Source organism: Tympanuchus pallidicinctus, unplaced genomic scaffold, assembly GCF_026119805.1.
Source record: "Tympanuchus pallidicinctus isolate F22 unplaced genomic scaffold, pur_lepc_1.0 scaffold22, whole genome shotgun sequence".
NCBI lineage: Eukaryota > Metazoa > Chordata > Aves > Galliformes > Phasianidae > Tympanuchus > Tympanuchus pallidicinctus.
This window is the reverse complement of record NW_026294739.1, coordinates 21,674,057-21,699,646: the sequence shown is the minus strand read 5'-3', so window position 1 is coordinate 21,699,646 and position 25,590 is coordinate 21,674,057. Positions and strand designations below refer to the sequence as shown.

The 25,590-nt window shown below is 42.1% G+C and overlaps 1 protein-coding gene and 1 long non-coding RNA gene across 4 annotated transcripts; one reads left to right on the top strand and one right to left on the bottom strand.

Moving 5' to 3' along the window:
• Positions 1-3,753: 3,753 nt before the first annotated feature.
• On the bottom strand, positions 3,754-7,768 carry LOC128082461 (uncharacterized). Its single transcript, XR_008207684.1, has 3 exons — positions 7,566-7,768; positions 5,869-6,044; positions 3,754-5,758 (listed from the first exon to the last, which is right to left on the bottom strand). It is a non-coding gene; the product is annotated as an uncharacterized LOC128082461 (long non-coding RNA).
• A 2,672-nt stretch (positions 7,769-10,440) lies between these two features.
• On the top strand, positions 10,441-24,911 carry MFSD1 (major facilitator superfamily domain containing 1). Of its 3 annotated transcripts, none has more exons than XM_052686599.1 (17): positions 10,441-10,459; positions 13,161-13,213; positions 13,645-13,757; positions 14,060-14,102; positions 14,505-14,572; positions 15,125-15,233; positions 15,677-15,779; positions 16,460-16,558; positions 17,181-17,292; positions 18,231-18,287; positions 18,785-18,941; positions 19,237-19,334; positions 19,621-19,733; positions 20,236-20,283; positions 20,959-21,019; positions 22,982-23,096; positions 23,351-24,911. In XM_052686599.1, exons 3-17 carry the CDS (start codon positions 13,648-13,650, stop codon positions 23,408-23,410), a joined length of 1,353 nt encoding a protein of 450 aa, XP_052542559.1. In that variant the 5' UTR covers positions 10,441-10,459; positions 13,161-13,213; positions 13,645-13,647; the 3' UTR covers positions 23,411-24,911. The 3 variants fall into 3 exon arrangements, with proteins under 3 accessions (XP_052542559.1, XP_052542557.1, XP_052542558.1); XM_052686597.1 differs by lacking the exon at positions 10,441-10,459 and adding an exon at positions 12,906-13,075; XM_052686598.1 differs by lacking the exons at positions 10,441-10,459; positions 22,982-23,096; positions 23,351-24,911 and adding exons at positions 12,907-13,075; positions 21,992-22,793.
• Positions 24,912-25,590: the final 679 nt, after the last annotated feature.

The following is a 25,590-nucleotide window of genomic DNA, read 5'->3' as shown; positions in this document are numbered from 1 at the left end:
TGAGTCCTTTTCCTTCCTCCAGCAAAACCTGGGGCTCGTCTCTGTCCCTGCACACCTGGACTCTTCTGTGAGCCCCTTCAGTAAGGTAATTTTTAGCACTACTATACACTAGTGTATATACTTCAGTGATGTCAGCTTAAGGGTACAAGGATACCTCAGCACAGCAGGACGTTCTTTTAGTGCATACGTAAGTTACTGTTTAATAAACATGGGCTGTCTTAAATAGGAGATTTGTCTCAGTAATATCTTCCAGCTGAATTTCTAAAGAATGCTTGATGGATAACGCTCGCGTAGAAGGGAACCATTGCTGATAGTATGTATGCTTCCTGCATTTTTCCTCTTCGCGTTTTTGGGAAATGGAAGATCAGGTTTCAAGAAGTTTGTGTGCTTTTGGCTTCTATACAATAATAAGTCAACTTTAATTTTCATAACTTGGCTTTTATCCTGACTGGTAAGGTATCTCCCAAAGTGATTTGACGTGGCACAGCCTTGATGTAAATGGAACTGCTGAATGCCAGTTCCTTCGTTGCTCTTGTTTTGATACATTCTGCTGTGCGTGATTCTGCAGGCTGTCTTTGGAATGTCAGATGTGTTTTTAACTGTTATAACTTTGCCATAATGCACAAACTGCAGACATAGATGAAGAAAAATGGAGCAGTCCCACAGCAGCTGGGTGCTTTGGGCAGTCAGCACTCAGCCCTGTGCACGTTGCAATTGCAAATCTGTGCAGATAAAACGCAGGCAAAGCAAAACGCGTTAATGGACAGAGGAAAATGTAAAGGGTTTTATAAAGCACTTGTGAGAGCAATTTAGTTTTGCCTAGTAATACATCACTGGAGACAGCAAAAGCAGGGAGGATGGTACGTTTTAACTGCAGTTCCCCATGGGCATAAGTGTAATCCCTGCTTTATGTTCTGAACATTTGTCAGCGCAGAAGGCTGCGGATTTCGCCTCGTGTAACTCATGCAGGGCTTTCATGCAGCCTTCTAGATGGAGCCCCATGTCATTCTGTGATTTTGTAACATGGAATCCATGAAGTGTGACCTTGTTTGAAAAAGTCTCAGTTGTGAAAGCGCCTCATTGAGACAGCAGCACCGCTCAGCACACCTGATTGTAGCAGAACAGTGAATGCTCAGATCTGCACCTGGCTGATTGTAACTGAGGAGTTAGGAATAACAGGGCAGGGAAACGCAGCGCATACAAAGGTAGGAGGAAATAGTCTTGCAAAGCAGACACACTTAACTAACTCCTGGTGAAGACAAATATTTTTCTGTACACAACATTGTAGTTGTAAAAGAACCAAAACCTATTGGAATAGGCTAGCTTATGTTGAGATTTTGCAGCTGCTATGATTTAGGCATTTCTTTTTAATGATTGCTTTTTCTAGCTTTCTGGATCCTAGTATGCAACTTTGGGTATTTGTAGTGCAAGCAGCACTTTAGAAGGAGCAGAGGAAATTTGACCTTGGCTTGAAAACTTGCTTTTTAGGAATGAGGCAATTAACTGCAGTAATTAAACTCCCTACATTGGAGGAGTCTTCAACAGTAATATTTCCCTTATGAAAACAGATCCAAAGAAGACCCAATTAGATCAGTCCATGTAAGTTAAATCATTGAAATTAAAGAAAATTTGAAACGAGCCAGAGGACAGCACAGAAATTTGCTCTTCTAGGAGCAAAATAGAAGGTGGCAGAAGATCACAGGAACCAAGGATCACAAACCTGGGGATGAGCAGACCTAGGGAGGTCAGGTAGCCCATCGCTGACCGATTGACCTCCTGAAAACAAAGCAGTTTGTTTATCACAGGAAAAGCCATAGTTTTGTCAGGGTAAACATTATAAAACTTGAGGCTTGTGATTTAGTGTCTGATCTTACAGCTGAGTGATTTATATTTCACCCATGTGCTCATTAGGAATACCAGCTCAGCTGCCATCTGCAGGGTCAGGGCCTGCAGTAATTGTGTATTAAATGCATCAAATACACATTCATAACTTGGTGTATAGGAGGGCATAGCTGCAGCCCTGAAGCCAGCAGGACCTAAAGCTAAAGGAAACAACTAAAGAAAACTCCAGGAAACCACTAAATGAACCCTTTGTGTCCCAGAAAATAAGCTGGTAATTTAAGGCACACTTAAAGCTTTAAAACAGTTTCGCAGCAGTTTTGGGAACAGTTTTGGGAACGTGCTGAGTATGGCTATGCACAGTGCCCCCTCTTGAAATCATCCCCTTTCTCAGATGTCTCAGCTTTGATTTGAAGAATAGTATTTCCTCATTTAGCCCTTTTTCCTAGTTGCTGTGCTAAAATTGTGAGTACTTGGTTCAGTTTTGTTACTAGAGATGTGAGCAGTGTTTGTCAGGCTCTGTGGCTTAGCCTAAGGCAACAGTGTCAACAGCAAATTGTCACTTTGCAGCCAATATTGAGTGCTAGCTCCTAGAAACTGCAGGAGTGCCAGGGCAGATTATTAATTGTGAGTATACAAAACAAATCTTGAAGGAAGAGCGTATCGTATTTTAACAATGCCTGGTTGCTAAATCTGTATTTGCTGATTGCACGCACAAATGAAGAAAGCATTGCAACAGCACCAACGTTTTCAACAAACCATCTGTGTCAGCAGGCCTGTTTGCTGCTGGGTCCAGTCTCTGCCCTCCCACCACGTTGCTGCATGCACCAAGGTCCAGGCAGCGTGGTGGAGGCTGAAACGTGCTGCAGGCTTCGGCACGAGGAGCCAGGTGGTGATGCTTGGGCTCGGTGGTCCCCAAGATCTTTTCCAACCTTAATGATTCTATGATTTATGGCCCCGTTGATTTCACTGTCGACTGCCTTGAAGACTGGGATTGTGAGCAGTGATTCATTCATCCTCCAGTTCTTCCCAGTCCCGTGGGAGCTGTGAAAGCTTGTTTCAGTCCCGTTTCCTGAAGGCAAAAGTGGTGTTTGGGGCAGGTTGCCGGGCTGCGCTCTGCTGCTGGCGACTGAGTTGTTATCTCCTGGGTGTAACCTTGGCAGTGTCATCTGCCTGGAAATTCTAAGGCTTCAGCTCCACAGTGCTGTGACTTCTGTGAGGAGGGAGGTGGGTGTGCGGCCATCTGTGGGAAAGATTCCCAGGGAATCAAGGCCAGAAATGCGCTGAGCAGAGCACTGCTCTTGCAGGTTTTGACACAGTAAACTTGTAAGAAACTTTGGTCTGCCTATTGGGCAGAGAAAATGCGGTAAAAAGGGCACCAGGTCTGGGAGGACATTGAGCAGAACCAGAAATGATGCTGAGAGAGTTGGGGATAGAGGCAGGATGGTCATTTTTGGCAGATCTACACAAAGAGTCACTTGAGAGCAAGCTTGTATTGAGGGGTTTTCTTCTGCTGTTATACTCACAGAAAAGCAAAGTCTGCAAAGTGTGGAAGCAGAAACCTGGAGTTGTGTTTTCTGCTCCACCGTATGCTCAAAACCTCTTCTGCAAACTCTAGATTATTATCAGCAGTTTTAGATTCCTGGCTTTGCTTTTTTTTTTCTGTGGGACAAAGTGATTTGCAAAACCACACAACTAACGCTCAGTTCTCAGTGTCCATACTGTACCCAAGAGCTTTTCCATGCATGTCTTGCTTAAAGCATCACTGCTGCCTGTGGATCTGCCTTCTGTCCCTTCTCTTACCCAGGGATGTTCAAACCCATGGCTCTGGGCTGGTGAGCCTCTTCCTCACCCTTCCTTGCTGTGGAATTACCAAAGTGCCAGCCTGCTAGTGGTAATGACCACCAATGTAATTTTATTTTGTGCCAGTTCATCACAAAGCTTACAGCAGATAGGGATCTCGGGATGCTGGCAATGTCTTTTGCTTTTTCAGTCAAAATATTTGGCCTCTGTAATATTTTTAATAACCATGACAGATCTATTCGAGTATGCTAATGCACTGCAAACAATCTGATTGCTGCTCTCTGAGAGGAGTGGAGCAAGGCATAGTAACAGGCTGCCTTTAAGGGGAGAACTTGCAAGTGTAGATTCTAGGGGGAAAATACCTCCACCCTGAGTCACATCGAGGCACCTTTGGTGACTGAGTTACACCTCCAGCCGAGGGGTGGCCAGGGACAGTGCCACCTTTTATGAAATTTAATGGCACAGAAGAAAATGTCATTGCAAATGTTCCTTCCTTCTTTAAAGAGAAAAAATACGATCCTGGCTCCAGGATGAGACGAGCCTTGTGTCTGTCTGCAGCTTGGCTGCAAGAGGGGGAGAAGGAAACATGAATGCTTTAGGTTTGCTGATCGCAGCCCTCCTCCACGTCACATAGCAGAGCAGGGGTTGGATGTGAGAATGTTTGGCCCTGCTCACCTCTGATGAATCTGTTTGCTTTCTTATTTCCTAGAAAAATCATGGTAAGACTTATAAAACCACTAATTGTTTGTTTCTTCTCTTTTTTAGTGATGTAAACACTCTCATGCAGTGGAGAAAAGTCATCCAAAATTGCAGTTATTAACAGTGCGTGGAAGGACTCCGAGGGACACGTTCCCCAAATCCATTAAGGGTCAGTTCTTGTTCACCAGTGGGTTGTATGTAAATCCAGTGTCAGGATAGCTGATCTGAGCTCTCAAAAACAAAGTCTGCCCCAAAGCACTCATTGTTTAGAGTGTAACTAGAAGCTGGAAGAAGTGTGATTTCTCAGTTTGCCAAGGGAAGCAACCTCTCCCGATCCTGTACGGGGGCCAGGGTGGGATGTTATTACTTGGCTTCATTCTCAAAAGCAGGATTTTTATCTGTTCCTTTTCCTGAGTTCAGTTTTCTCTTTCCATTTTATGTTCCCTATTATTTTACAAAGCAGTATACTTGGCATTTGCTGTTAGATGGTAGATATTTGAAAGAAGTGTCACGGCTGTTCACTGCACTGTGGTATTTTATTTGAATGCTTGGTGGTTGTGGATTGTGTTGTAGATATGTCACATGAACTGACTTCTCAAGTTTTCCAGAACAAAAATTAAATTGCTATGGCTTTCCAGATAAGAGAAAAGAAGAAAACTTTTATATTTTTTCCTTTCAGTTTCTTCTTGACCATGGCTTCGCTTAATGGTGCAGATGCAGAACCTTGGTTTTTGACTGCAATCATAGTAAAAGCGTGTTTCTCATGGTGCTGTGTGAGCAGGATTTGGTTCAAAACTGCTATTCCTGAGACAAGCTCTCTCTAAGTGCTGCAGGATGTCCCATTATCGTTGCCAGCCTTTTGTGGTGGGACTCAGCATTAAAAAAACCTTCCCATGTTTTGCTGCAATAGAATTACTCCAAGAAGTTTCTCTTCTGGGAAGAACTTTATTTCCTCTGTGTCTGAAAGAGTATTTAGAATTCTGTGAATCTATTTAATAACTCCAAAGTTATTTAAGCATTCCTGAAGCTTCAATTGGATGAATTAACAAGATAATGTTATCAAACTGCGAGGCTCTTGTGCTGAAGACGGGAGGAATATAAGAAGTAGAAACAGAGGAACAGGTGGGGAAAACAAAACTCTGAAGGAAGCAGTGGATATTCAAGGGAGCCTCTTAAGTGAGCTTGATTTCACCCAGCCTCTGTGCAGGGTGTGGAATGCACAAGCAGAGAAGGAAAGGAAGGTGAAGCTGGAGCTTGCAGTCATTCATATATGGAGCACCTGAGAGGGAAGTACTCCAGCAGCTTGCAGGCATCAGCAGGCTGGGCTGATGGGAACCACTGGGATGGTTCTAGAGACAAAGAGGCGCTGGGTGGTGTGAGCTCTTCCCTGAGTTCTTTCTCTTCAGAGACTTTGGTTCTGTTAAAGAAAGATAAAGATAAAGCAAATGATTCATTATAGCTTTGGAGGATGTATGAAGTCCACAGAAGAGGCCCAAAGCCAGCACAGGACGGTGTGATCTGTCTTACTCATTCAAGTGAAAACATGGTAAGTGTGCCCAGTTATGGTAAAGGTTAACGTTGCTGGGAATCTCATGAAGCAGCACGGTGAGGTGAGGCTGCAGCCTTCTCATGTCACTGTGTTGCCCTGCTGCGAGGTGCTGAGAGGATGCCATGATTCAGGCTTTGCCTAAACGGATGTTCATCTATGAAGACAAAAATGTGAGGTTATACAAACAAAGCATAACTTCCAGCGAGAAGCACTCAGAACTTTTGTGTCACCTGTGTGCTTGTGCTCAAGCAAGGCCATTTCCAAAGAAGATTTTACTCAGTTCCTCCTTCCAAAGGAACCATCCAGAGCCCATTTTGTAGATGGAAGAAATGTGCTTTGCTGCAGGTAGGTCACATCACTTAGCAAACGGGTGACAGGTGCAGCATGACTTCCCTTACCTCTGTGAGCCAGGGAAGGACACCTGGCTGGGGGCGTGCACTGGCATCACGACACAGTTTGAAGGATGGGAAATCCTGTAGGTGTCACGAGAACCAAAAGCTCTTAAGATCAAATGTTTCAAAGCTAAGAAAGCCACAATGACTCTTCATTGAAACTTTGGCCTTTGGCCATTGATGCTTTGGGATGATGTCAACTTTAACATACATTTACTCAGTATCAGTTACCTCTGTGCACAGCAGTGCTGTCGTTTCCGTAGTGCCAGGAAGTGTGATTGTGGTATTTCAGTTAGTCACCCATACTACCTGTACTTATGTGGAAGAATATGAATCTGCCTGGTTTTTTCCTAATGCTGTGAGCAATATTTATGAAGTTGTTCATACTTCGAAACCGTGAGCTGGTGAACTCAGAGATATAAAAATGCACAGAATTGTAATTTCTGTGGAATGAAAATGTGAAATCAAGTGTTGAGTAAGATGCTTTTAAAGGAAACAATATATTTTCTGCACTATAGTACAAGTTGTTTTCTTGCTGCACAGAATAATTTTTCATTCACTTTTTGAAGGAAGTAAAGCAGAAAAACTGTGTTTTACAGCCCCCCTTCCAGCTGCTTGCTTAAACAAATGCTTCGGCAGAATGCCTGGTCCTCATTTTATTCTTGACTATTGGTTTCTGAATTTTTTTCCTTCCCTCTCCCAGGTATTCAGACAGATAAATTGCTGGTTTGCAACTCTGCCAATGAGGTGTGCTTTTTTTGCTTTTTTTCTCTTTTTTTTTGCTGAATGTTCTACTCGCTTCTTGCAACGTTTCTCACAATGCCTCTTTCCTGGGATCATGAGACAGAGCAAAGTTTTGTGCTCTCAGGGGTAAAACTGAGTATGTGGAAAGGACTCAAAATTATTGGAATGTTACTGGTTTTATTTTGGAAAGGCCTCAATCCAGTGTGAATACTTAACACATGCTGTCATCTACAGGTATAGAATATTCCTTTCTTTACTAAACTACTGAATGTAACCACATCACACTTATCTTTGCTGGGCTCTGCAAACAGTCTGTGTACTCACACTGAATTTTGGGAACTCCTGGAGTGGATAAAATACCAAATGATGCTGTGCCACCTGCCAGAAGTGTTGCAGTTGGAATAAGAAGTCATGGAAACACTGGAGCTCTGGAACAAAAGGGAAGTGACCACCAGTCAGGAAAGTGAAAAATTGATAGCAGCGTGTCTCCTACAATAACAATTACTGGATAGGAGTGTGTGAGGTGGGGCAATACTTACCAGGGTGTTATCAGGAAAGAGCCTTTTCTCTGCAGAGCACTGTATGTAGATGAACAGATCCCAAGTAGGAGGCTGCACAGTGGAAGAGGAGTTCCAAACAAGTCCCAGGATCAGACATTCAGCAAAGGAGTGAATCCCAAAGCTCAGGAAACAACGGTGCCGTGGAGCAAGGCTGTTTGCTTGGGAAGTTCTGCTCAGCTCTGGGCTGCAGTCTAAGGAGAGAAGGAAAAAACCCCAAACACCTTACCCTTGTCTTGGAAACTCTCCAGTAAAGTTCAATTACTTCAGGGCAGAGGAAGTGCCTGAAGAGGAACTGCTGGGTGTGCATAAACTCATAAAATATCCCCCCCTTGGTGGGGGAAGGGAAAGGAGTTTGAAAGGAGGTCTGCATTTGGAATATAAGTTAACAAGGGAGAAAAGTAAAGACCTCAGTGTGGTAACCACGAGGATTGACGCTGCAGTTAGAAAGAAGAGGTTCTTGCTGGTGGCTTTGTGCGTGTCACAGCCTGCTAGGCAAATTGCTGGGTGGTGGTAATAACAGACATCAGCTTCAGAATATCTGTGGGTGAACTGTGTGCATTACACTTTTATGGGGCTATGAGAGGCAGCCTGCAAGGCCTGCGATGCAGTCAGCAGGAAGCAGTTGCTTTCTCCCATCCCTGTCTGTGTTTCCAAAGAGCGAATGGTCGGGCCTTGGTGACAGCCTTGGTGCGCAGTTATTCTGCCCGTCTGCAGGCTCTAAGCTGTCGACCAGTCTCTAATACAACAGCTTCTTTGTTTTGTTTTGCATCTTGACTCCTTCCCAGGTCAAAGAATCCAGACAGTAATGCTAAAAAAAGCTGATGGAAAGTGCTGAAGGAAGCAGCGCATCATGAGTTACGTGTTCTTACGCTCTCACTGCAGGCATTTTTCTTACATATTACCTGAGCAGATTTTGCTGCTGGAGATACAGCTCGATATCCACTTCCCTTAGGAGATATCTAGAGCCTTAAAATAATTTGGGGAAATATGGAGAGCAGTCTTCCTTGATGTTTTTACTCAGAAAGAAGAGCAATGAAGGCGCAACATGCGGTTCTGTGGTCTGACTCAGCTGACAGGGAGGAGGTGTTTGCTTTGGCAGAGTTGTTTTGTTGAACTCTGGGAAGTTTCTCAGGCCAAAATCTTCAGTCTCCCATAGACTTGTGGTTCAGAAATGCTTCCTCAGCCTTTTTTCAGCTTTCTCTGATGTAGAAGAGTTTACAGAAATTAGACATGACTTAAGGAGATCGTACATGGGTCCAACAATTTTTGAGTGAGGCAGGAAGAGCACGGGACACAGGGAGCTTTATAATAACACATTCCTTAATGCACAAAGTGATTTTAAAGTGTTTATATGCCTGTGTGTGACAGATCTTTTATAACAGGTTGCTAACACAAGTTTGGGGCAAAGCAGAAGAACTTTTTTCAGAGAATGCCTAATAGCCTAATGATGATGAAGTAAATTCAATCATGGTGAATACAGTCCCTGCTTTGTAATTTGGTCAGTATTTTTACTGAAGACAGTAATAGCTTAGAAGAACCAAACTCTGAAAGCTAATCGTTGGTTCACGTGAGTATTTACTATCCAGAGCATTCAGCAAACTTGATTGATCTGAGCAATGCAAAGAGGTGAGGCCACAAGTACAAGAATTTTATAGCATCTATAAAGTACTGTATACAGTTCTTGCTCTATTTTACGCTGTTAAACTAAACATTTGGTATCATATGGCACTTTAAGCACTTTGATTTATGTTAAGACAGAAATTGCATCTGTAATAAACATCCTAAAGTATGAGTTTAAGAGTAATCTACTGCATTTATTTGTGGCATAAACTCTCACCAGCAGTGCATTTAAGAATCATCTTAGGCTGAGCTCACGCTGCACGTTACAGCCACACTGCACTTCAGCCTCAGCAAGGTCACATCCAAGGTGAAGTCTGAATGGGAATAAAGGGGTGGCATGGTAATATTATGTAGCAGCAAACAGAAAAATACTCGCCTTCTCCTGTTAAATATTCCAGATACAGTAATTTTTACTTTACTGTAAAGAATTCTATGTTTTACCAAGCAAGATAGAGAACAAATGTATCTTGTTTAATATGAAAATAAGCTCTCAGGAATGAAAATAGCATGAAAAACCATCTGACATATTTGAAAATAAATACTGTAAAATTGCTTGTGTTTCAGGTTTGTACAATTTCCCTCAAGGATGAATGAAAGCACAGATATCCACTGTTGTGCTGGAACCTGCCATGGCTGTGCACCACGGGAAGAATTCTACCATTACACTTACTATTTTGATATTGAATCAATTATACATGGTGGAACCTGCCTAAGAATAATGAAGTAAGTAATAAATTTTAAATGATTTAGGTAGCTTTTAAAGCAGTTTATTTTCATCATTCCATCTTTGCAGGTTTTTATGATAGTGATAGAACATGAGAGAGGCAATATTGGTGTCATAAAGGAAAGATGACATAGGCTTCATTGGCAGAGTGGGACTTTAACACTTAAGAAATTGTGGAATAATTGTATTCAGGTAGAGCCCCTGTATCCAAAAGCAGGTGGAACAGGGGACAAGAAAAAGCATGATACAGCAAGAAATATTGAACTTCACGTTTTCAGCATAACACAGCTAATTTGAGTAATTATTTAAAATTGGAAGAGAAAAAAAAAAAAAAAAAATGTAAATCCAGGATGCCTTTGTATAAATAACAAAACTAGAGATTACTGAAAAAAAAAATTCAGTCTTTGGAGTGTGATGTGCTCTGAACTAACCTTCTGTCTCACTGTTCTAACAGGAAAAGGAAGGATACTCTGTCCTGTAACGTTGCTGTTACATGTTGACTGAACAGTGACACATCACAATTCCTATGGTAAGGAAAACTGAAGACTATGATGCTATAAAGATTTGCATAAGCTTAAATGGGGCAAGAATATGGGAAAGCAGTGTTAAGGCCCTACTGCTCAGTTAGCAGAAAGTGAGGACGATGTTCTTCCCTGAGCACTCTCTTTTCCTGGAATACTTTGTCATAGTACTTGGCTGAAACAATCTGCCACAGTTGTCAGAAGCTCTTAAGAACACTGTGTATTTTTTGCTCTTTAGCAAGAAAAACTGCAACGACGTATCAGGGAAGAAATTCTGACCTACAGTCACATCTGAAGATTACAGGAATTTTGTGTGCTTAATGTTTGATTAATTGAGGTCAAACAAACAAAGGCTGTGTACAGGATAACCTCAGCCTCTGAGAGCTCTTCACTTCCACTCTTCACATGGTTGTACATAGCTCGGCAGTAATAATGTCACCCTAAATCACCAATTGCAGTTTAGTATGTTTACTTGGCATGAGTTTTTGCCTGTTATTTTGGTTATGGGCTGGAGATCCCTTTTGAACTCTAGGAGATAAAATCTAAACTCTGTTTTTCTAGATCTTGTAGATATCCTTGGCGATACAATTGATCAATAGTTACAGGAGACATTTTCTGATGGATCCTGCAGTCAGAGTGCTGGTATCATGTCACAGCCCGTGAGATACACATGGAATTGATTTGATGTTGATGTGACAGTTTTATAGTTTAAACAGTAGAATCAAAATATTTTGACTCAAGGCAATGACAAAGCATTACAGTGGCACCTCTGTGTGTGTGAAGGTTGCTTCTCTTTCAGCTTTAACGACTACTTCCCTCTATTTAATGTGCCTTCTGAAGCAACATTTAAAAACAGTAACGGGGAAAATAATATCTTTTTGATGATAATGTTCTGTCACTCTACAGATGTTTTACATTTAATTTTGTGAGTATGCCAGCTTTGAATTGGTGTCCATCATTTTATGGAATAGACCGTGCAGCTCATTTGTTATTTGTGAGAGTTTCCTTTGACCAACACTGCAACGTCTCAGACATTCCTGTGGTTCATATGGTGCTCAAAATGGGGCAGGAGGTCCTGGGGAAGCAGCCATGGCCCCCAGGGAAGCTGGTTCTGTTGATTTTGGCTCTGTGCTTGCTGATCAGCACAGCTGGAGCTCCAATTGTTCCCTCTGGTGATGGGCCCAGTGCTCTCCTGAGGTTTTTCTCATTTTCTGTCTGAGAGTTGCGGTGGGAGAGCAGTTTGGGAACTTCAGGCTTTCACAACAGCCACCCTTGTGTCCTGGAGGAAAACTAGAGTATTTACACAACCAAAAAACCTTTTCCATGGATCAGAGAGAATAAAAAAGCGCTGGATGGTGTGGAGTTAGCTTCCTGAAATAACTGGGCTTGTTAGCTGGGAACAAGAACACATCTTCATTCTGTGCACAGATTTTCACTGGGAACCTTCTTGCTGTTCAAAGCTCTCTTCTGTCCCTGTCTGTGAACTGTCCGACGTTCACTGTGCCCCTGAAGCCCACAAGTTGCCCTCCAACTCCCTCCAGCGGCTACAAAATGGAGGTCGTGGAGCAGCGCTTTTGCAATGACACGCAGTTTAAGCCCATGATGTGGAGACAGGAATGAACTGAAAGAGTTGCATTGCTTTCAGGGAATCCGAACCAGCTTGGGAGGCTGAGAGTGTGACCCAATAATTTCTCTTTTCCAGAAAGGCGGGCGTTTGGTAACACAGCTGTGTTTTGGCACACGTCTAGCTGTTAAAAGGCACATACTGAGTCAAATGCAAACGATTTATTCTCAGCAGCAGTCTGATGCTATGCCAGTGTGTTTTATTTAAGAGTTACTTTGGTTTGCTTGCATGGCTACTGATGAAATTAATGGCAGAATACTGGAAAGGGAACCTCTGGGTTCGCAGCAGGTCAGGTAATACATGACAGATGAGCACTGATGTGCTTCTGCTAGGCCTGCCATTAAAACATCTCTGTGTAGAGAAGCAGGCAGTGTGCAAGTGACTGAAATGACGCCCATCCAGATGTGTGCTTGTTTTATCATTGCTGAATGCCAGGGCTGTTTTACGCAGCTGATATCCTGGCATGCTTTGTGCAGGGCAGGATTTGTGATGCCCCCAGAGGCAACAGAGACTCAGGAAAACACGATGGAAAAGGTGGTAGAATAAGCGGGGCCTCTTAGTATGCACAAAAGGACACAATTAAAGGACAAATCTTCCCCCGTCCAGAAGGCAGGAGAGGCACAGGGCCTCACAAGCTACACTGCTTGCCGCCCAGGAGTTTGAAGTTCCTGTCTGAGGGTCTCAGGTCACTTTTTAGGCGCAATTTGGCCTAAAAAAAGACTCCTCCGCGCCGCCGGAAGGGCCAGCAGGCCGCACCGGCCCACCCGTTGCTATGGCAGCCGCGGCGCATTGTGGGTCGCGCCGATCACGTGACGCGCACTCACGTGGCTTCGCCCAGGTGACGGTGGAACCATGGCGGAGGAGGAGCGGGCCCTGCTGGGCCCCGATGGCGGTGACGGCGACTCCGCGGCCTCCCCCCGCGCCCTGCCCGCCGTGTGTGACCCGAGCCGCCTCCCGCACCGCTTAATCGTCCTCGCGCTCATGTGCTTCCTCGGCTTCGGTGCGTGGCGGCGGGCGGGGTCCTCCGTGAGGAGAGGCCGCGGGGTGCGCGGTGTCCTGAGGCCTCCCTGCCCTTCTTCTTGCAGGCAGCTGCTTTTGCTACGACAACCCGGCCGCGCTCCAGACGCAGGTTCAGGGGGTGAGTCGCTGCCCGGGAGGCCGCGCTCGGGCTGGGTCGGGTGGTGGGAGGGGGTTCTGTCCTCAGAGGGCGGTGCTGCCCGGAGCGGGGGCTGCTTTGTTTAAGGCTGGGGTTCTGCGACGATTCTATCGGTGCGTAATTCTGGAATGTGGGTGTGAAGAGTTAAAAGAGTGGAATCGACCCTTGCAGGAGATATGGAGCGTTCCAATGGGGAGTGGAGTGGTGTCCCTCTGCGTGTCCCTGAGAAAACCCCACTTGTTGTGTTAAAGCACTTTGTTCTGAAACGTCGGCTTCCAACAGATACAGTCATCAAATTGTGCCCTGTGATTTCTGGTCAGAAAGCATGCTTATTTCTAAGCACTTGGATGCTTTTTCTGTGTCCTCAAAATTAATTCAGTTTATTGATTTTCCTTCAAATTTCCTTTCTGTAGGATATGAAGGTGAACACAGCACAGTTCATGGCACTCTATGCCTGGTATTCCTGGCCCAATGTGGTTCTTTGCTTCTTTGGAGGTTTTCTAATTGACAGAGTCTTTGGAATACGGTAAGTGAGATCTTACTGTTTTCTATATTCACTGATAGGTAGAATTAAGAGCATGTGGAATTCCACACTCAATAGCATAGTTCTTTCTGCAATTTCCACTGGCACGACCAGATTTTTTCAGTAAAGTAGCTTCAAAAATGCTCATCTGTGCCATCTTTTTAGTATAGCTGTGAAGCTGTTGCATTTATTACTGAGAACTTCTTTTGGGTATCATTTTACGCTTTTGCTTTGCTGTAGGTTCAATATTGTATTGTACAGGGGAAAAAAATATCTCTGATTAAGCTGTTTTCTTTTCCTTACAGGTTGGGCACTGTAATATTCAGCATCTTTGTTTGCGTTGGGCAGGTGAGTGGAAATGAGAGGGTGAAGGATGTTATCTGTAGCTGCTCTGCTGGGAGTGAGGTGGGAAAGAAAACTCAGAAGGCTTCTTTGATCGTAGTGTGTGTCTCAGGTGAAGAGAATTGAAATAGAAGTCTGAATTGTATGGGGGATGCCTGAGAACAGAGGACTATGAATGAGTGAAATAACAATGGAGAGGAAACAAATATTTTATTTGTTTGATGTGAAATTATCTGTGGGTATATTTGGGTAGGGTAGGAGGGTTAGGGGAAAAGCCTCTACAGGATATGAAGTGTTTTTTCAGGACTCTGAGGGGAAAATAATTTCTGTTTGTGTTTTGAGATGGTTCTCGTTTGTTTCCTTCTCTAACTAGAAAATGATAGTTTTTCTTAAATGCTTTTCTGACAGGTGATTTTTGCCTTGGGAGCACTACTTAATGCCTTTTGGCTGATGGAAGTGGGCAGATTTATATTTGGGTAAGTCTAGAAGTGTGTCCTATGTGCCCTCTAAGGTCCTGACCAGCTTTCTGTGCCCTCAAAATTTGCTGCTGCTCTTGCACTCAGACTAAAGTTTGAATGTTGGAGCACCTCTAAAGTCGAGGTGTGCATAAAGTTTAGTCAGGTTCATATTTGCATGTAAAATTAGAAAATGAATAGAGCTCCTCAGTATTATTGAATTCAGAAATTGTGGAACTGCTCAGCAGCTGAACCACTTGACTGACTTCAAGGTTTTTACCTGTGCAAAAGAGAAATGAGAAGCTGCTGCCCACCAGCCTAACTTCTGTTAAGGCAATTATAATCAGATACCTTGTACTCTTAAGGCTTAAGACACTGCAGTTGTTACCTGAAGTTCTTACCTACTTGTCTGTAGGACTTCTGTCTCCTTGTATATTTGCATTAGGTTTACCTGTTCCTAGAGGAATTAATCTGAAATACTGTATCTTAATATCACCAGCAAGTGGTGGGATGTTTTCTTGTTACTCTTCTGTTGCAGTTAAAGTATTGTTTTGTACTTTCTTTTTTTTTTAGAATAGGTGGTGAATCCTTAGCAGTGGCACAAAACACGTATGCAGTCAGCTGGTTTAAAGGCAAGGAGTTAAATCTTGTGTTTGGATTACAGCTGAGCATGGCCAGAATTGTAAGTTTAAAACTCTATGGCTTTAATTCATAGACTTTAAGGTGTACAGCTTGTCTTGGCAGTCAGACCAGTAAAAAACCAGCATTTCTAATGCTTCCTTGGAAATAATAGGTAAAAATGGATGTGAAATGTGAATTCCAAATGTTTGAAGATTTGTGGTTGGTAAATAAAGAGTGAATATAAAAGGAGATGAATTAGTAAGGTTTCTTACAACCTGCCACATGTCTTCAGAAGGCTGGTGTGGTTTAGCATCAGTTACTGAGTGGAACAGAGGCAGAACTGCCTGCTGCATCTCAGCTGTGCTGTTTGGTTCGTGGAGTCACTCTGAATGCAGCGAGTGGAGACGTGCCTGTCCTGTTAGGGCCCTCCTAACTGGTGTGCTGTGCTATGGATTCAGGTAATTGTGGAAAATATTTTTCTTTACATCGGTTTCTTTTGCCCAGGGAAGCACAGTGAACATGAATATCATGGGATGGATATACTCACGAGTTCAGGATCTTCTGGGGCATACTGGTCACACTACTCTTGGATTAGCTCTCCTGATAGGTTTGTAATGTTTTTGAGCTGTTGTCACCTGGTATTTTAGGTTTCTGAATTCAAGCTCTGTTCATATGTTAATGAATTCTTGCTATCTGGAAAGTAGGAAAGATGGAGTTGGGACTGGGAAGAGCGATTTGAGTGCTTTTTGTAACAGTGGCTAATCATGTGCTTATGGAGAGTGTGCCTACTGCAAAATGCTGCTTGATCTCTGTGGCTGCCAAATTGAAGTGTGTCTTACAGCTATGAAATATTTGATGTACTTGGAGTAAAGAACAGACTTGAAAAATTGTAGCAGCCTGACGCTCAGAAAGGGAACTGCAGCTGCCTTTGAAACAGTGTTCCTTCCCTTCAGAGCATGAGGTTTAACACTTTGGTGTTGGTAAGGGGGCCTTGGCTTTGTTTCTTTTATTGCAAGGTACAGCTAGCAGCTGAGCTGTGCTGAGTGGGAGCCGTGGTAATATTTGCAGACAAAATAGAATCGTGTTAGTACTGCTGTAAGGCAGGTGTCTCATCTGGTAGACTTCAATGCCTGTACCTTCTCCCCATTGTACAGTTTGAGTCTTAAACTGATGTTCAAGGGACTGAATTTGCATTAGATGTGTAGAGGTATGCCTCTCTAAAAGTTCATCTAAAAGCCAGATGATTGCTTGGTGTACATCTGAACGTGTCATGTTATCTTCTTGCAGGTGGCATAACTTGTCTCTTTTCACTGGCCTGTGCCCTAATCCTTGCTTATCTGGACAAGAGAGCAGAGAAGCTCCTTTGTAAAGAGCAGGGAAAAACAGGTGAGTGCTGTGCTGTAAACATGCCTTGGAATTTATTCTTTCATTGTACAGCAGTCACTCAATTTGTCAATGCCTTTTTTTATTGAGCTTGTTGGGAGCCTTGCAGTTCATTTCAGTTTGGTGTGTGCTGTTCCACTGGAACTCTGTTTTGTTGGGATTGGTTTTATTTCCTTCCACAGGTGTGCAAAAACATGCAGCTGCCTCCTTGTGGTGTTCTGAGTTTTTTGAGTGGCAGGACTTAAGCAATTAAAAAACAAAAATCGAGAGCCTGAATAAAACATAACACGAAGTTTCAGGCACAGCTTTCACAAGCTGATTAAACATTTCCTTGAAAGAAAGTGGTTTGTATTTAATTCAGTCCTCCACAGGAGTATTAGAAGCTGTAGAGAACTTACACACTCATGTTAACGTGGGAGATGAGTTTCTTGACTTAGGCTGTGTTGATGTAGGACTCGTATACTCTGTGCTGATGCTCACTGTGCAAACTTCATCCAAGAGCAGCGTAGTGGCAGGATTATAATGCTTTAGTAGTGACTCTTGGTTACCCTAATATTTATTCAGTGTGGATGAATTTCAGGTGTGTTTGTGGTGGCTGAAAAGTGTTCTCTTGCTTGCTCTGCAGGTGAAGTGATCAAGCTGACCGATGTGAAGAACTTCTCCTTGTCGCTGTGGCTGATATTTGTGATATGTGTCTGCTATTACGCAGCAGTCTTTCCTTTCATTGGACTTGGAAAGTAAGTGTCTCACACAGCATAGCTTTTGCCTTTGAATTTGGCCAAGGTTTAACTAGCTGCAGTGTTATTTATCAAGGAAGAGGTGCTGGCTAGTATTTAAAAACTCCGAATGTAGAATCACACTGGTCTCTTAGCAAATCTGTGCTATTTTCTCTTTTTTTTGTGTGTGGCACTTTTTGCTGCACTTGTGACAGAAATAATCACAATCTTACAGCTTTCTTTTCTGTTGAGATCTCTGTTAAATCCTGTTTGTTAGTGTGGGCTGAGCTGTAAGAACTCAAAGGCATGAGACACGTTCCATTCTCAGATTAAAACGTGATTTAGATCTAAAACATTGTGCACAAGGCCATGAACAGCCGTCATACAGGATTCCATCAGTGTTCATTGGTTGCGAGTGGGGCTCAAACATGGTTACAGTGTTGGACTGAAGCTCTTTTGTTACTGTGCTTTATGTATCAAGGTGAAACTTGAAGCATTTCTATGTAATTTTCTTCTAAACCACGCGACTTGTTCTAATTAAGCAATAAAGAGATTTCTTATGTATTTGGAGTTAGGAACAGACCTTGTGAGCTCCACACGTACTTTATGTTGTGAGATGAGAGTTTGAGACTGTTAAAATCTCTGCAAATAATGTAGATACCTGTTTTTTTTTCCCCACTTTTTGCATGTAATCCAAAGCTCATTACTAATATCTGATTGCTGCTTTATGTGTTGTTATATATTTTGTGTGTTTGCTTCGAATGGTTCTTTGTCCAAAATCTGTCAACTCGTTACAGCCTCCTAAAGGAGGATCTGCTTTGAGATGTTTGCTGGTTAATGCTGTATTTACAAGTTGTATGTAAACTAGTTTATTGTTTGTCTAGCTTAATGTATCCTTTTACTTCATTTATGTTTGCCTACTTCTGAACTTGTTTGGTGTTTTTTTTTTGTATCTTCAGGGTCTTCTTCATTGAAAAATTCCAATTCTCATCTCAAGAAGCAAGTGCAATTAACAGGTATGTTTCAGTTGGTTAAAGGAGTAAATGTACTACTGCTGTGATTTAAGGGTTAAATACATATCTGTGGGCTCTGACTGCTTGGGATCTGCTGATGTGAGCAGTTTGCTCTTCAGTGGATGGTGTTCATATGGCATGATGGAGGTTTTACTTTGTTGCGTGTTCCAGTTGAGGAGATGATGTTAATCTGAAAGAGGAAGTTCTGTCTGAAGGGTGTTACTGTGGTATCTGGCAATTTGCTTTAGAGGTGGTGGAAGCAAGATAACATCACTAAGTAAACAAAACTGTTCAAGTTTGAAGACAAATTGGTGATGTGGCAAAGCAGAAAACCCTTGTGGCATGATTCCAAGAGCTCCAAGTACGTTGCTGTTTCCATCACGGATGAGAAATACTTTCACGCCCTCAGACACTTGAGTCCTGGAATCTTCATTTTAAATGTATTTTTTTTATGGTTTCACAAGTTGAAAGGGAAATTCCCATTTTTCACTCTTCTGCAGTGTTGTGTACATTATATCGGCCCCCATGTCTCCTGTCTTTGGAATCCTGGTGGATAAAATTGGAAAGAATATCATCTGGGTTTTGTGTGCTGTAGTAACGACGCTTGCTTCTCATATTATGTTGGCTTTCACTTTCTGGAACCCCTGGATTGCAATGGTAACCATTTTTTCAAGTAGACCTTGGTAGCTAAATGTGACAAAATAAGAAATTGAGCTGCTGATGAATTATTCTGCAGAAGTTTATCCACATCTTCTGACTGCTTAGGTAGTCTTAAAACTTACTGTAACGTTCCTGATTTCATAAGGATATACAGCATGCAAATAGATTTAAAACCAAAGATGCTGGTAAAGGAAAACAGCATAACAGAAGCTAAACTCATGTGAGCTGTCTGTGGCTTTTTAATAGCAAAAATGCACCTCATCCAGCATCTCTCTACTCGTTTATTTCTCAGTGCTTACTGGGAGTTGCATACTCCTTGCTTGCCTGTGCCCTGTGGCCCATGGTGGCCTTTGTTGTTCCAGAACATCAGCTGGGAACTGCTTATGGCTTGTGAGTACTTCCATCTGTCAGTTATGCTGACTTACCTCCTCACACTGTAGAACCACTTGATGTGAAGTAGTTGTAATACGTTAATGGTTACTGTTTCTAGGAGGAAGTCTCCTGTAGTTTCAGGATGTGTGCAGTAGATCACTATGCAATAGTGATATCTGCAGAAGTGCAGATTAACGACTACCATGTAGAATATGGGGAGAAGTTCATCTTATTGTGCAATAAAAATAAAATAGTTTGTTCTGCAGAAACTTTCTACACAGTGGTAATCCTTTGTTTATGTTAGTATGCAGTCTATCCAGAATCTTGGTCTGGCAATTATTTCTATAGCAGCTGGGATGATTCTGGACACAAGAGGATACCTGTTTCTTGAAGTCTTCTTCAGTGCTTGTGTTTCCTGTAAGTAGCAAACACACTGAAAGTAATGTTCTGTACATTCAGGAAACTCTTCTTGCCTCCCTTAGTGTTTCCTGTAAAATGCTACTAACTGCTTTCTTACTGTGCAGCTGGGTAGACATCTACAGCCATTTCAGCTGAGGCACTGTGGAAAGTAACTGATAAGTAGTGTCACGTTTTGTGCTTTTAGTTGTTGGTTTTTTTTTCCTGAAGCATTTTAGTGTAAGTAGTTGAAATGTCTGGTAAAAATGAGGCATGATTACAAGTGTTGGTGAGTTAAATTCTTCAAGGTTACGTTTGTATGAGGGTCCTTATTAATGTAGATAAATCAATTGAGTTACATTGCTACTTGTGGGCACAGTGGGGTTCTCAGAACTGATGGAGATGCTGCTGATAATAATTACAGCTGTCACAAGAAATCTTAATTGTTGCTGGTTGGATGTTGAGCTGGTTTTATGTCATTGTGGTAAAGGTACTAACAGCTTAACCTTTTGTTTTTTCTTAGTGTCACTGGTAGCTGTAGTCATGCTGTATTTTGTGAATCACCTAACAGGTGAGTCAGGTGGTTTTTAGCTTCTCTTGAGTCCTGTGATTTCATCATAATGCTTGGAGTTGCTATGCTGAGCTGCTTACAGGTAGTGGAGTGCAGGTGGGTGTCTGCTGCAGTGGGAGGATTTGGTGGTATCTCCTGGATAGGGCTTGTCCTCATCATGAATTTTTCCTTGGTGCTGTAGTGTGTAATTCACTGGGCCTTGCTGTGGTGTCAGACCTAATCAGCAGGGCACAGCACCTGCCTCTTCAGCTTAGTTGAACGTGTAGGACATTCTATGGATTAAAATAGCTTTTTTCCAAACTGCTTGTGCGTAACATACCTGATTGTTATGTATCAATATGCTGCCAATATGCTTTCCTTCACGTAGCAGCGTTCTTACTTTCTTAGTTTCTTCCTGAAAGATCGAGAGGAGAGCATTTGTTTCTTTCCAAGCTGCTTTCACTTCCTCTAATCTTACTGTGATGAGTTGTGAAGAAACTTGTTACTCAGCAAAGACATGGCTCAAGTTTGAGATCCTAGTTTGGTTCCTGATTTTGCTTGCTTGTATGATTGTGAGGGAGTTGGTTTTTTTTTCTTGGTACCAATTTCTGTTTATGTACAACTATTCTCTTTCCTTAAGTAATGAGATAGGATATCAGTTTTGGAGTTTCACAGCAGGTGTTATTTCTGTTGCAGGTGGTGATCTTAACTGGTCAGCAAAGAAAAGAGAAAAACTGCAAAAAGTAGCTGCAAATGAGTAAGTATAAAAAACCAGCGTCCTTTAGAAATTGTTTAACCTAAAGCAATTAATTAATTAGTGTCTGCACATACCTACTGCTGTAGGTCTGCCATTTGTATGAGAAGTCACTTTCTTTCCTACAAGATAGTAGAAGGATTTCTTATTCCTGTCTCCTGTATACAGAGGAAATCATAATTAACCTTGTCTCCTCCTTCCCTGGCATTTCTTGCTATTCCTTTATGAATTTCAACTGCCTTCCAGCCAAGCAGAATTCAAGCATATCTCTGAAAAGTTTGCATTGCTTACTATAAAAGGAACACTCTTACATGGCGTGTCAGGGTTAAAAATGGGGTCCCTATTCTTCAGGTTTTTGAAGCCTGTTTGCATGTAATGCTGAAATGCTTTCCCTTCTAGTTGGCAAAAACACTTCACTTGCAGGTACTGTGCAAAACACACGCATATAAATTCTTTGCAGATAAATACCTTGATAATAAGACCTGTTTTATTTGTGTGACTTCAGAGATTTCTCTAAAATAATTATGTAATTATGTAGTCTACACTCAATTTAAAAGTAAGGAAATGAAACCCTAACTGTCTACAAAATCTTGCTGGATGACTTGTGATGGAATGTAACGTTGTCTTGATTCTCCACCTCCTTTGTGGTGTACATCAACCTTGAGGAAAACTGAAGGAAATTAAAACCTCATCATCAACCTTGCCTGGTGATCAGGCCAGTTTAGTTGTGATGAGTGTCACCTGTGAGCCAAACACCCAGTCCTTAAAACAGATACAACAGTTGTGAAAAACTGCTGTGTACTTAGAGCAGAGGAAATCTGTGTCCAAATAGAGCTGATTTTCAGCCTGCCTGGACCACGTGTGCAACCCATCACTATTCACTGTGAGCAGAGGCTTTGTCTTGGAGTGTGCTGTGGGTTATATACTGCCTTAGGGCAATGTTTTCAGTAATTTTTATCACAATGTTTCTTGCAGAAAAGAAATTTGAATAGCAAATATCCAGAAGTGGGGAGCATTTGATGGGGAGCACCATGTCAACTTGAAGAATTGTAGTGTTAGTTTGATCAACACTGGACAATAGTTCTTTTGGAGAGAGAAAAAAAAAAAAGATTTGTTTTGGTGCTGGTGATTTTTTTGAGTAAATGGTTGAATTTTTATGCTTTGTAACCACTTTTAACTAATGCCACATCATCTCTTAACGCTTGAACAAGTTGGTTTACAGCCTTTTTCACTGTTGAAGCTGCCTCATGGGACAGGGCACCTGCAGCCCAGGACAAACGTGTTCATCTCAAAATAAAGCCTAAAGTGTCTTCTGTGTGCAGTGCTGAGCCATGGTGGTGTGGGTGGAGATTTCCTAGCAGTGTTTTATGTACTAGAATAAGGTTCACTGCCTTCCAGAGCTTAGACATGGCTCACTGTCACTGCCTTTGTCACTGTCTTAAAGCAAACCACTGTTCTAAGCTAAACGTGTTCAGAGCTTTGCTCAGTCCTGTTTCCCTCTAAGAATTGCATGGAAAATGACTGGCAGGGTTCTGATCACATACTGACTCTTTTGTAGGAAGTTGCTATGAACTCTGAAGGCTGCAGAGCGGTCTTTTAATTGCGTTTTTGACTATTGATGCTTTTGTATTGTAAGCTTATATTTAAGGAGTGAAAGTTTGTGTAATAAAGGGTTGTTGTGTTACAAATGCTCGTTGGGCACATTGTTATCTGTGGGAACGAAGATTTCTCTTCCTACTGAAGTCTTGCAAGGTAAATAAAAAGAAACTGCAGAAAATAGCCTCTCTCTTTCTTTACAGTGGATAAATGTAATCCATTCACAGCTTTATTTTAATCTAAAGCTCCGAATTCATCTGCGAACTTTGAAGGTATTTTTAGCTGTAAGAAATAAAACTGCCATATAAGATAGAGTTGCTGGGTTTGCACTCCTCAGTGCAAGTTTCTTAAATGAGTTTTCTTTTCCAGAGCAGAAGAACAAGAGAGGCTCAGACGTCAGAATGAAGATGACTTGGCTAAATTACAGCCAAAAGATGATGACTTTAGTTTAAGGAATAAATACCTCTCCAGACTAGGCGCTCAGGTATTAGTAACAAAGTAGGGCTCCTAACAGTAATAAATAGAGACTAAAATGTCTGCTTTAAGAACTTGGCTTATTGTTCCAAACAGCCAACACCTTAACCTCTGAGTAAAGTGTTAAATGCGTGTTTGTTCTCAGAAGTGGTCTCACTGATGGTAGTTAAAAATGTAATGAGGAAAATGGAGATGAATCAGACCAAGTAAGCTGAGGAGCACGCTCATTGTGATGCATGTTTTTTAAATGTTATTTTTTTGCAGCTGCCAGATAATTACTCTTCCTATTTATCGACAATGGCACACAGAAGCGTGTTGAAATAGCATCTTGCCCCACTTGCAAGAGCAGAAATACGTTGATGTTCCTGTACACAAAACTTGATTTCCTGTACTGAGAACTATTGCAGCGAAGGCAGAACGATACACCACGTTTTTCTGCAAGCGTAGATCTCATTTTAAAAGTATGTGGCTTGAGTTCCTTTCTGCACCTTGAGGTAAATAACACACAGATACTGAGGAAGAATCGTCTGGCTGTTCACTTGAACACATGAACTACATGCTAAACCATCCTTAAGTCCTCAGTGAGTAGCTCAAACCAGCAGCAAAGACTGATTTCTTAGTATGCAACAGTGGCTGAAACATAGAAGCTTTCCTATAGTAATCATGTTGCTGTGAAATGAGTTGTGGTGTAAGCATGGAATATTTAGCCTCTCAAGTTGGACAACTTTATTGCCATATTGCAAACAGTGTTTCATTTTTCTTATAGAAAAGGTGAGGAAAGGCTGCCTCTTCTGTTTTGGCCCAAGTAAATATTTCTGAGGAAGTTAAGCTACTCACTTCTAATGCTACCATTCAAAAAGTACAAGCCCTGGAATTTCATACTAGATCATAGGCTTAGCAGTAACTTCATGTAAGTCAGGATTAATGTGAAACTGATCTACTTCAGAGATTGCAACTAAGAAACATGGGAAGAGTTAAATGTAAGAACTGAGTTTTGGCACTCTGGAAAAAGTGGTTGCATTTCAATGTGAAGGTTCTGCTCTTCCTCTAATTTCTGTGGAAAGCTTGCTCCTGAGCAGAGCTAGTTCCCATTAACTCCAGCAGAGTGCATTTCCAGTATTGTTTTCTTTTTGTTAACCATGACACCTCACTTATGTATGTAGACATAAGTTCCTAAGCACTAATCCTCCTTTAAAGGCAGGAGCATTTAGCTTTCTTGAGCACAGGTTGCACTGAGCAAGGAGCTGCTCTAGGAGCAGAGCACCAGGTGCACAGGGGTGAGTGAGCTCTGGTTGGCAGCCTTCAGGGAGTTTTGTGTGCCTTGGTGCTCAGCAGGGTTCTGCAGGTTGGTTGACTGCAGAGAAAGTATTTTATTATAATAAAAATGTTACATTATATCCATATACTGTTGGTTTTTGGTTTGGTTGTTTTTTTTTTTTGCCTGCAGTGTTTTGAACAGGTCTGAAAGTCACTTCTAAGGGTTTGCTTGTTTGTTTGGTAGTTTTGTTTTTACAGATACTTCTCAGTGGAGGTTTACATTCCTGGGAGACAAAGGCAATCTGGCTGAAACACTAAGCCAGGAGCACTTAGATTAATAGTCACGTATTCCATAGAACAGTCTTGGAAAACAGAGTGACAGTCTGAGCTACGCTGAGGTTATTGCAGAAGGGAAGTGGTACCCTGACCTCTGGTAACTTCTGTTGGTGCTTTTTGTGCTCCCTTAGGGAGCCAAATGCTATCAGCTGTGAAAACAGATAATGTAAATTCGGTTGATTCTGCTTGTATTGTGAATTCTGGGTCTTTTTTAATAAAAGCTTTAAACGGATACTGCACATGTATTACTCTTACCTGGTTTGTGTTGTGTTCTTGCCCTTGGTGGTAGTTAAGATGTGTTTTTAAACAAGTGTGATTCCTGTTTTCCCCTGAGAAATATGTAAGGAAGCATCTCTTTGAGGATCCAAAGGTGGATCTGTGTTCCTCTGCTGCTGAGTTGCTGCATCTCCCTCTAGGACAGAGGAAATGAAATACTGTTCTTCTTTTGCTCTTCCTCACCTTCATTTGGCTGCTTTTGCAAGTCTCAGATCTCTGCTTCTGCTCTAATAATGATGTGTTTTGACTGTACATAACTGTTCTGTTGTTAAACGTATTTTATGTGAGACAGTAACAGGGAGCTTCGTATCTTCTTGAAACTCTTGAGTTCCTGAATTCTCTCTCTCCTGAGCATTTTACTGAAGTACCATGGTGGACTTCTGCACGTGCTGTAACCTTTAGCTGAAGTCTGAACTCTCAAACCTTTCCTTTCTGTTGATTTTCAGCCCAAGGACTTCTTATCTTTTTCACGCTTCCTGTTGTGTTTGTGCCTCAGACTTTTGATGAATGCTTTTAGATTCAGGTTTGACCATCAAATGGAAAATGGGAAAAGGGATTTTTGAACTCTGAAATGAGGTTTCCTTCTGATAGTGAAAATGTGGTTGTGGTCATTGTGGGAGGGATGTGTGCTGCTG

Bases quoted from the DNA above. Each gene is read 5' to 3' on its own strand.
- MFSD1 (XM_052686597.1), top strand. From the start codon at position 12,928: ATGGCGGAGGAGGAGCGGGCCCTGCTGGGCCCCGATGGCGGTGACGGC. The intron at 18,942-19,236 runs GTAACCATTTTT...TTTATTTCTCAG, and splicing joins GGAACCCCTGGATTGCAATG to TGCTTACTGGGAGTTGCATA. The intron at 23,097-23,350 runs GTATTAGTAACA...ATTTTTTTGCAG, and splicing joins TCTCCAGACTAGGCGCTCAG to CTGCCAGATAATTACTCTTC.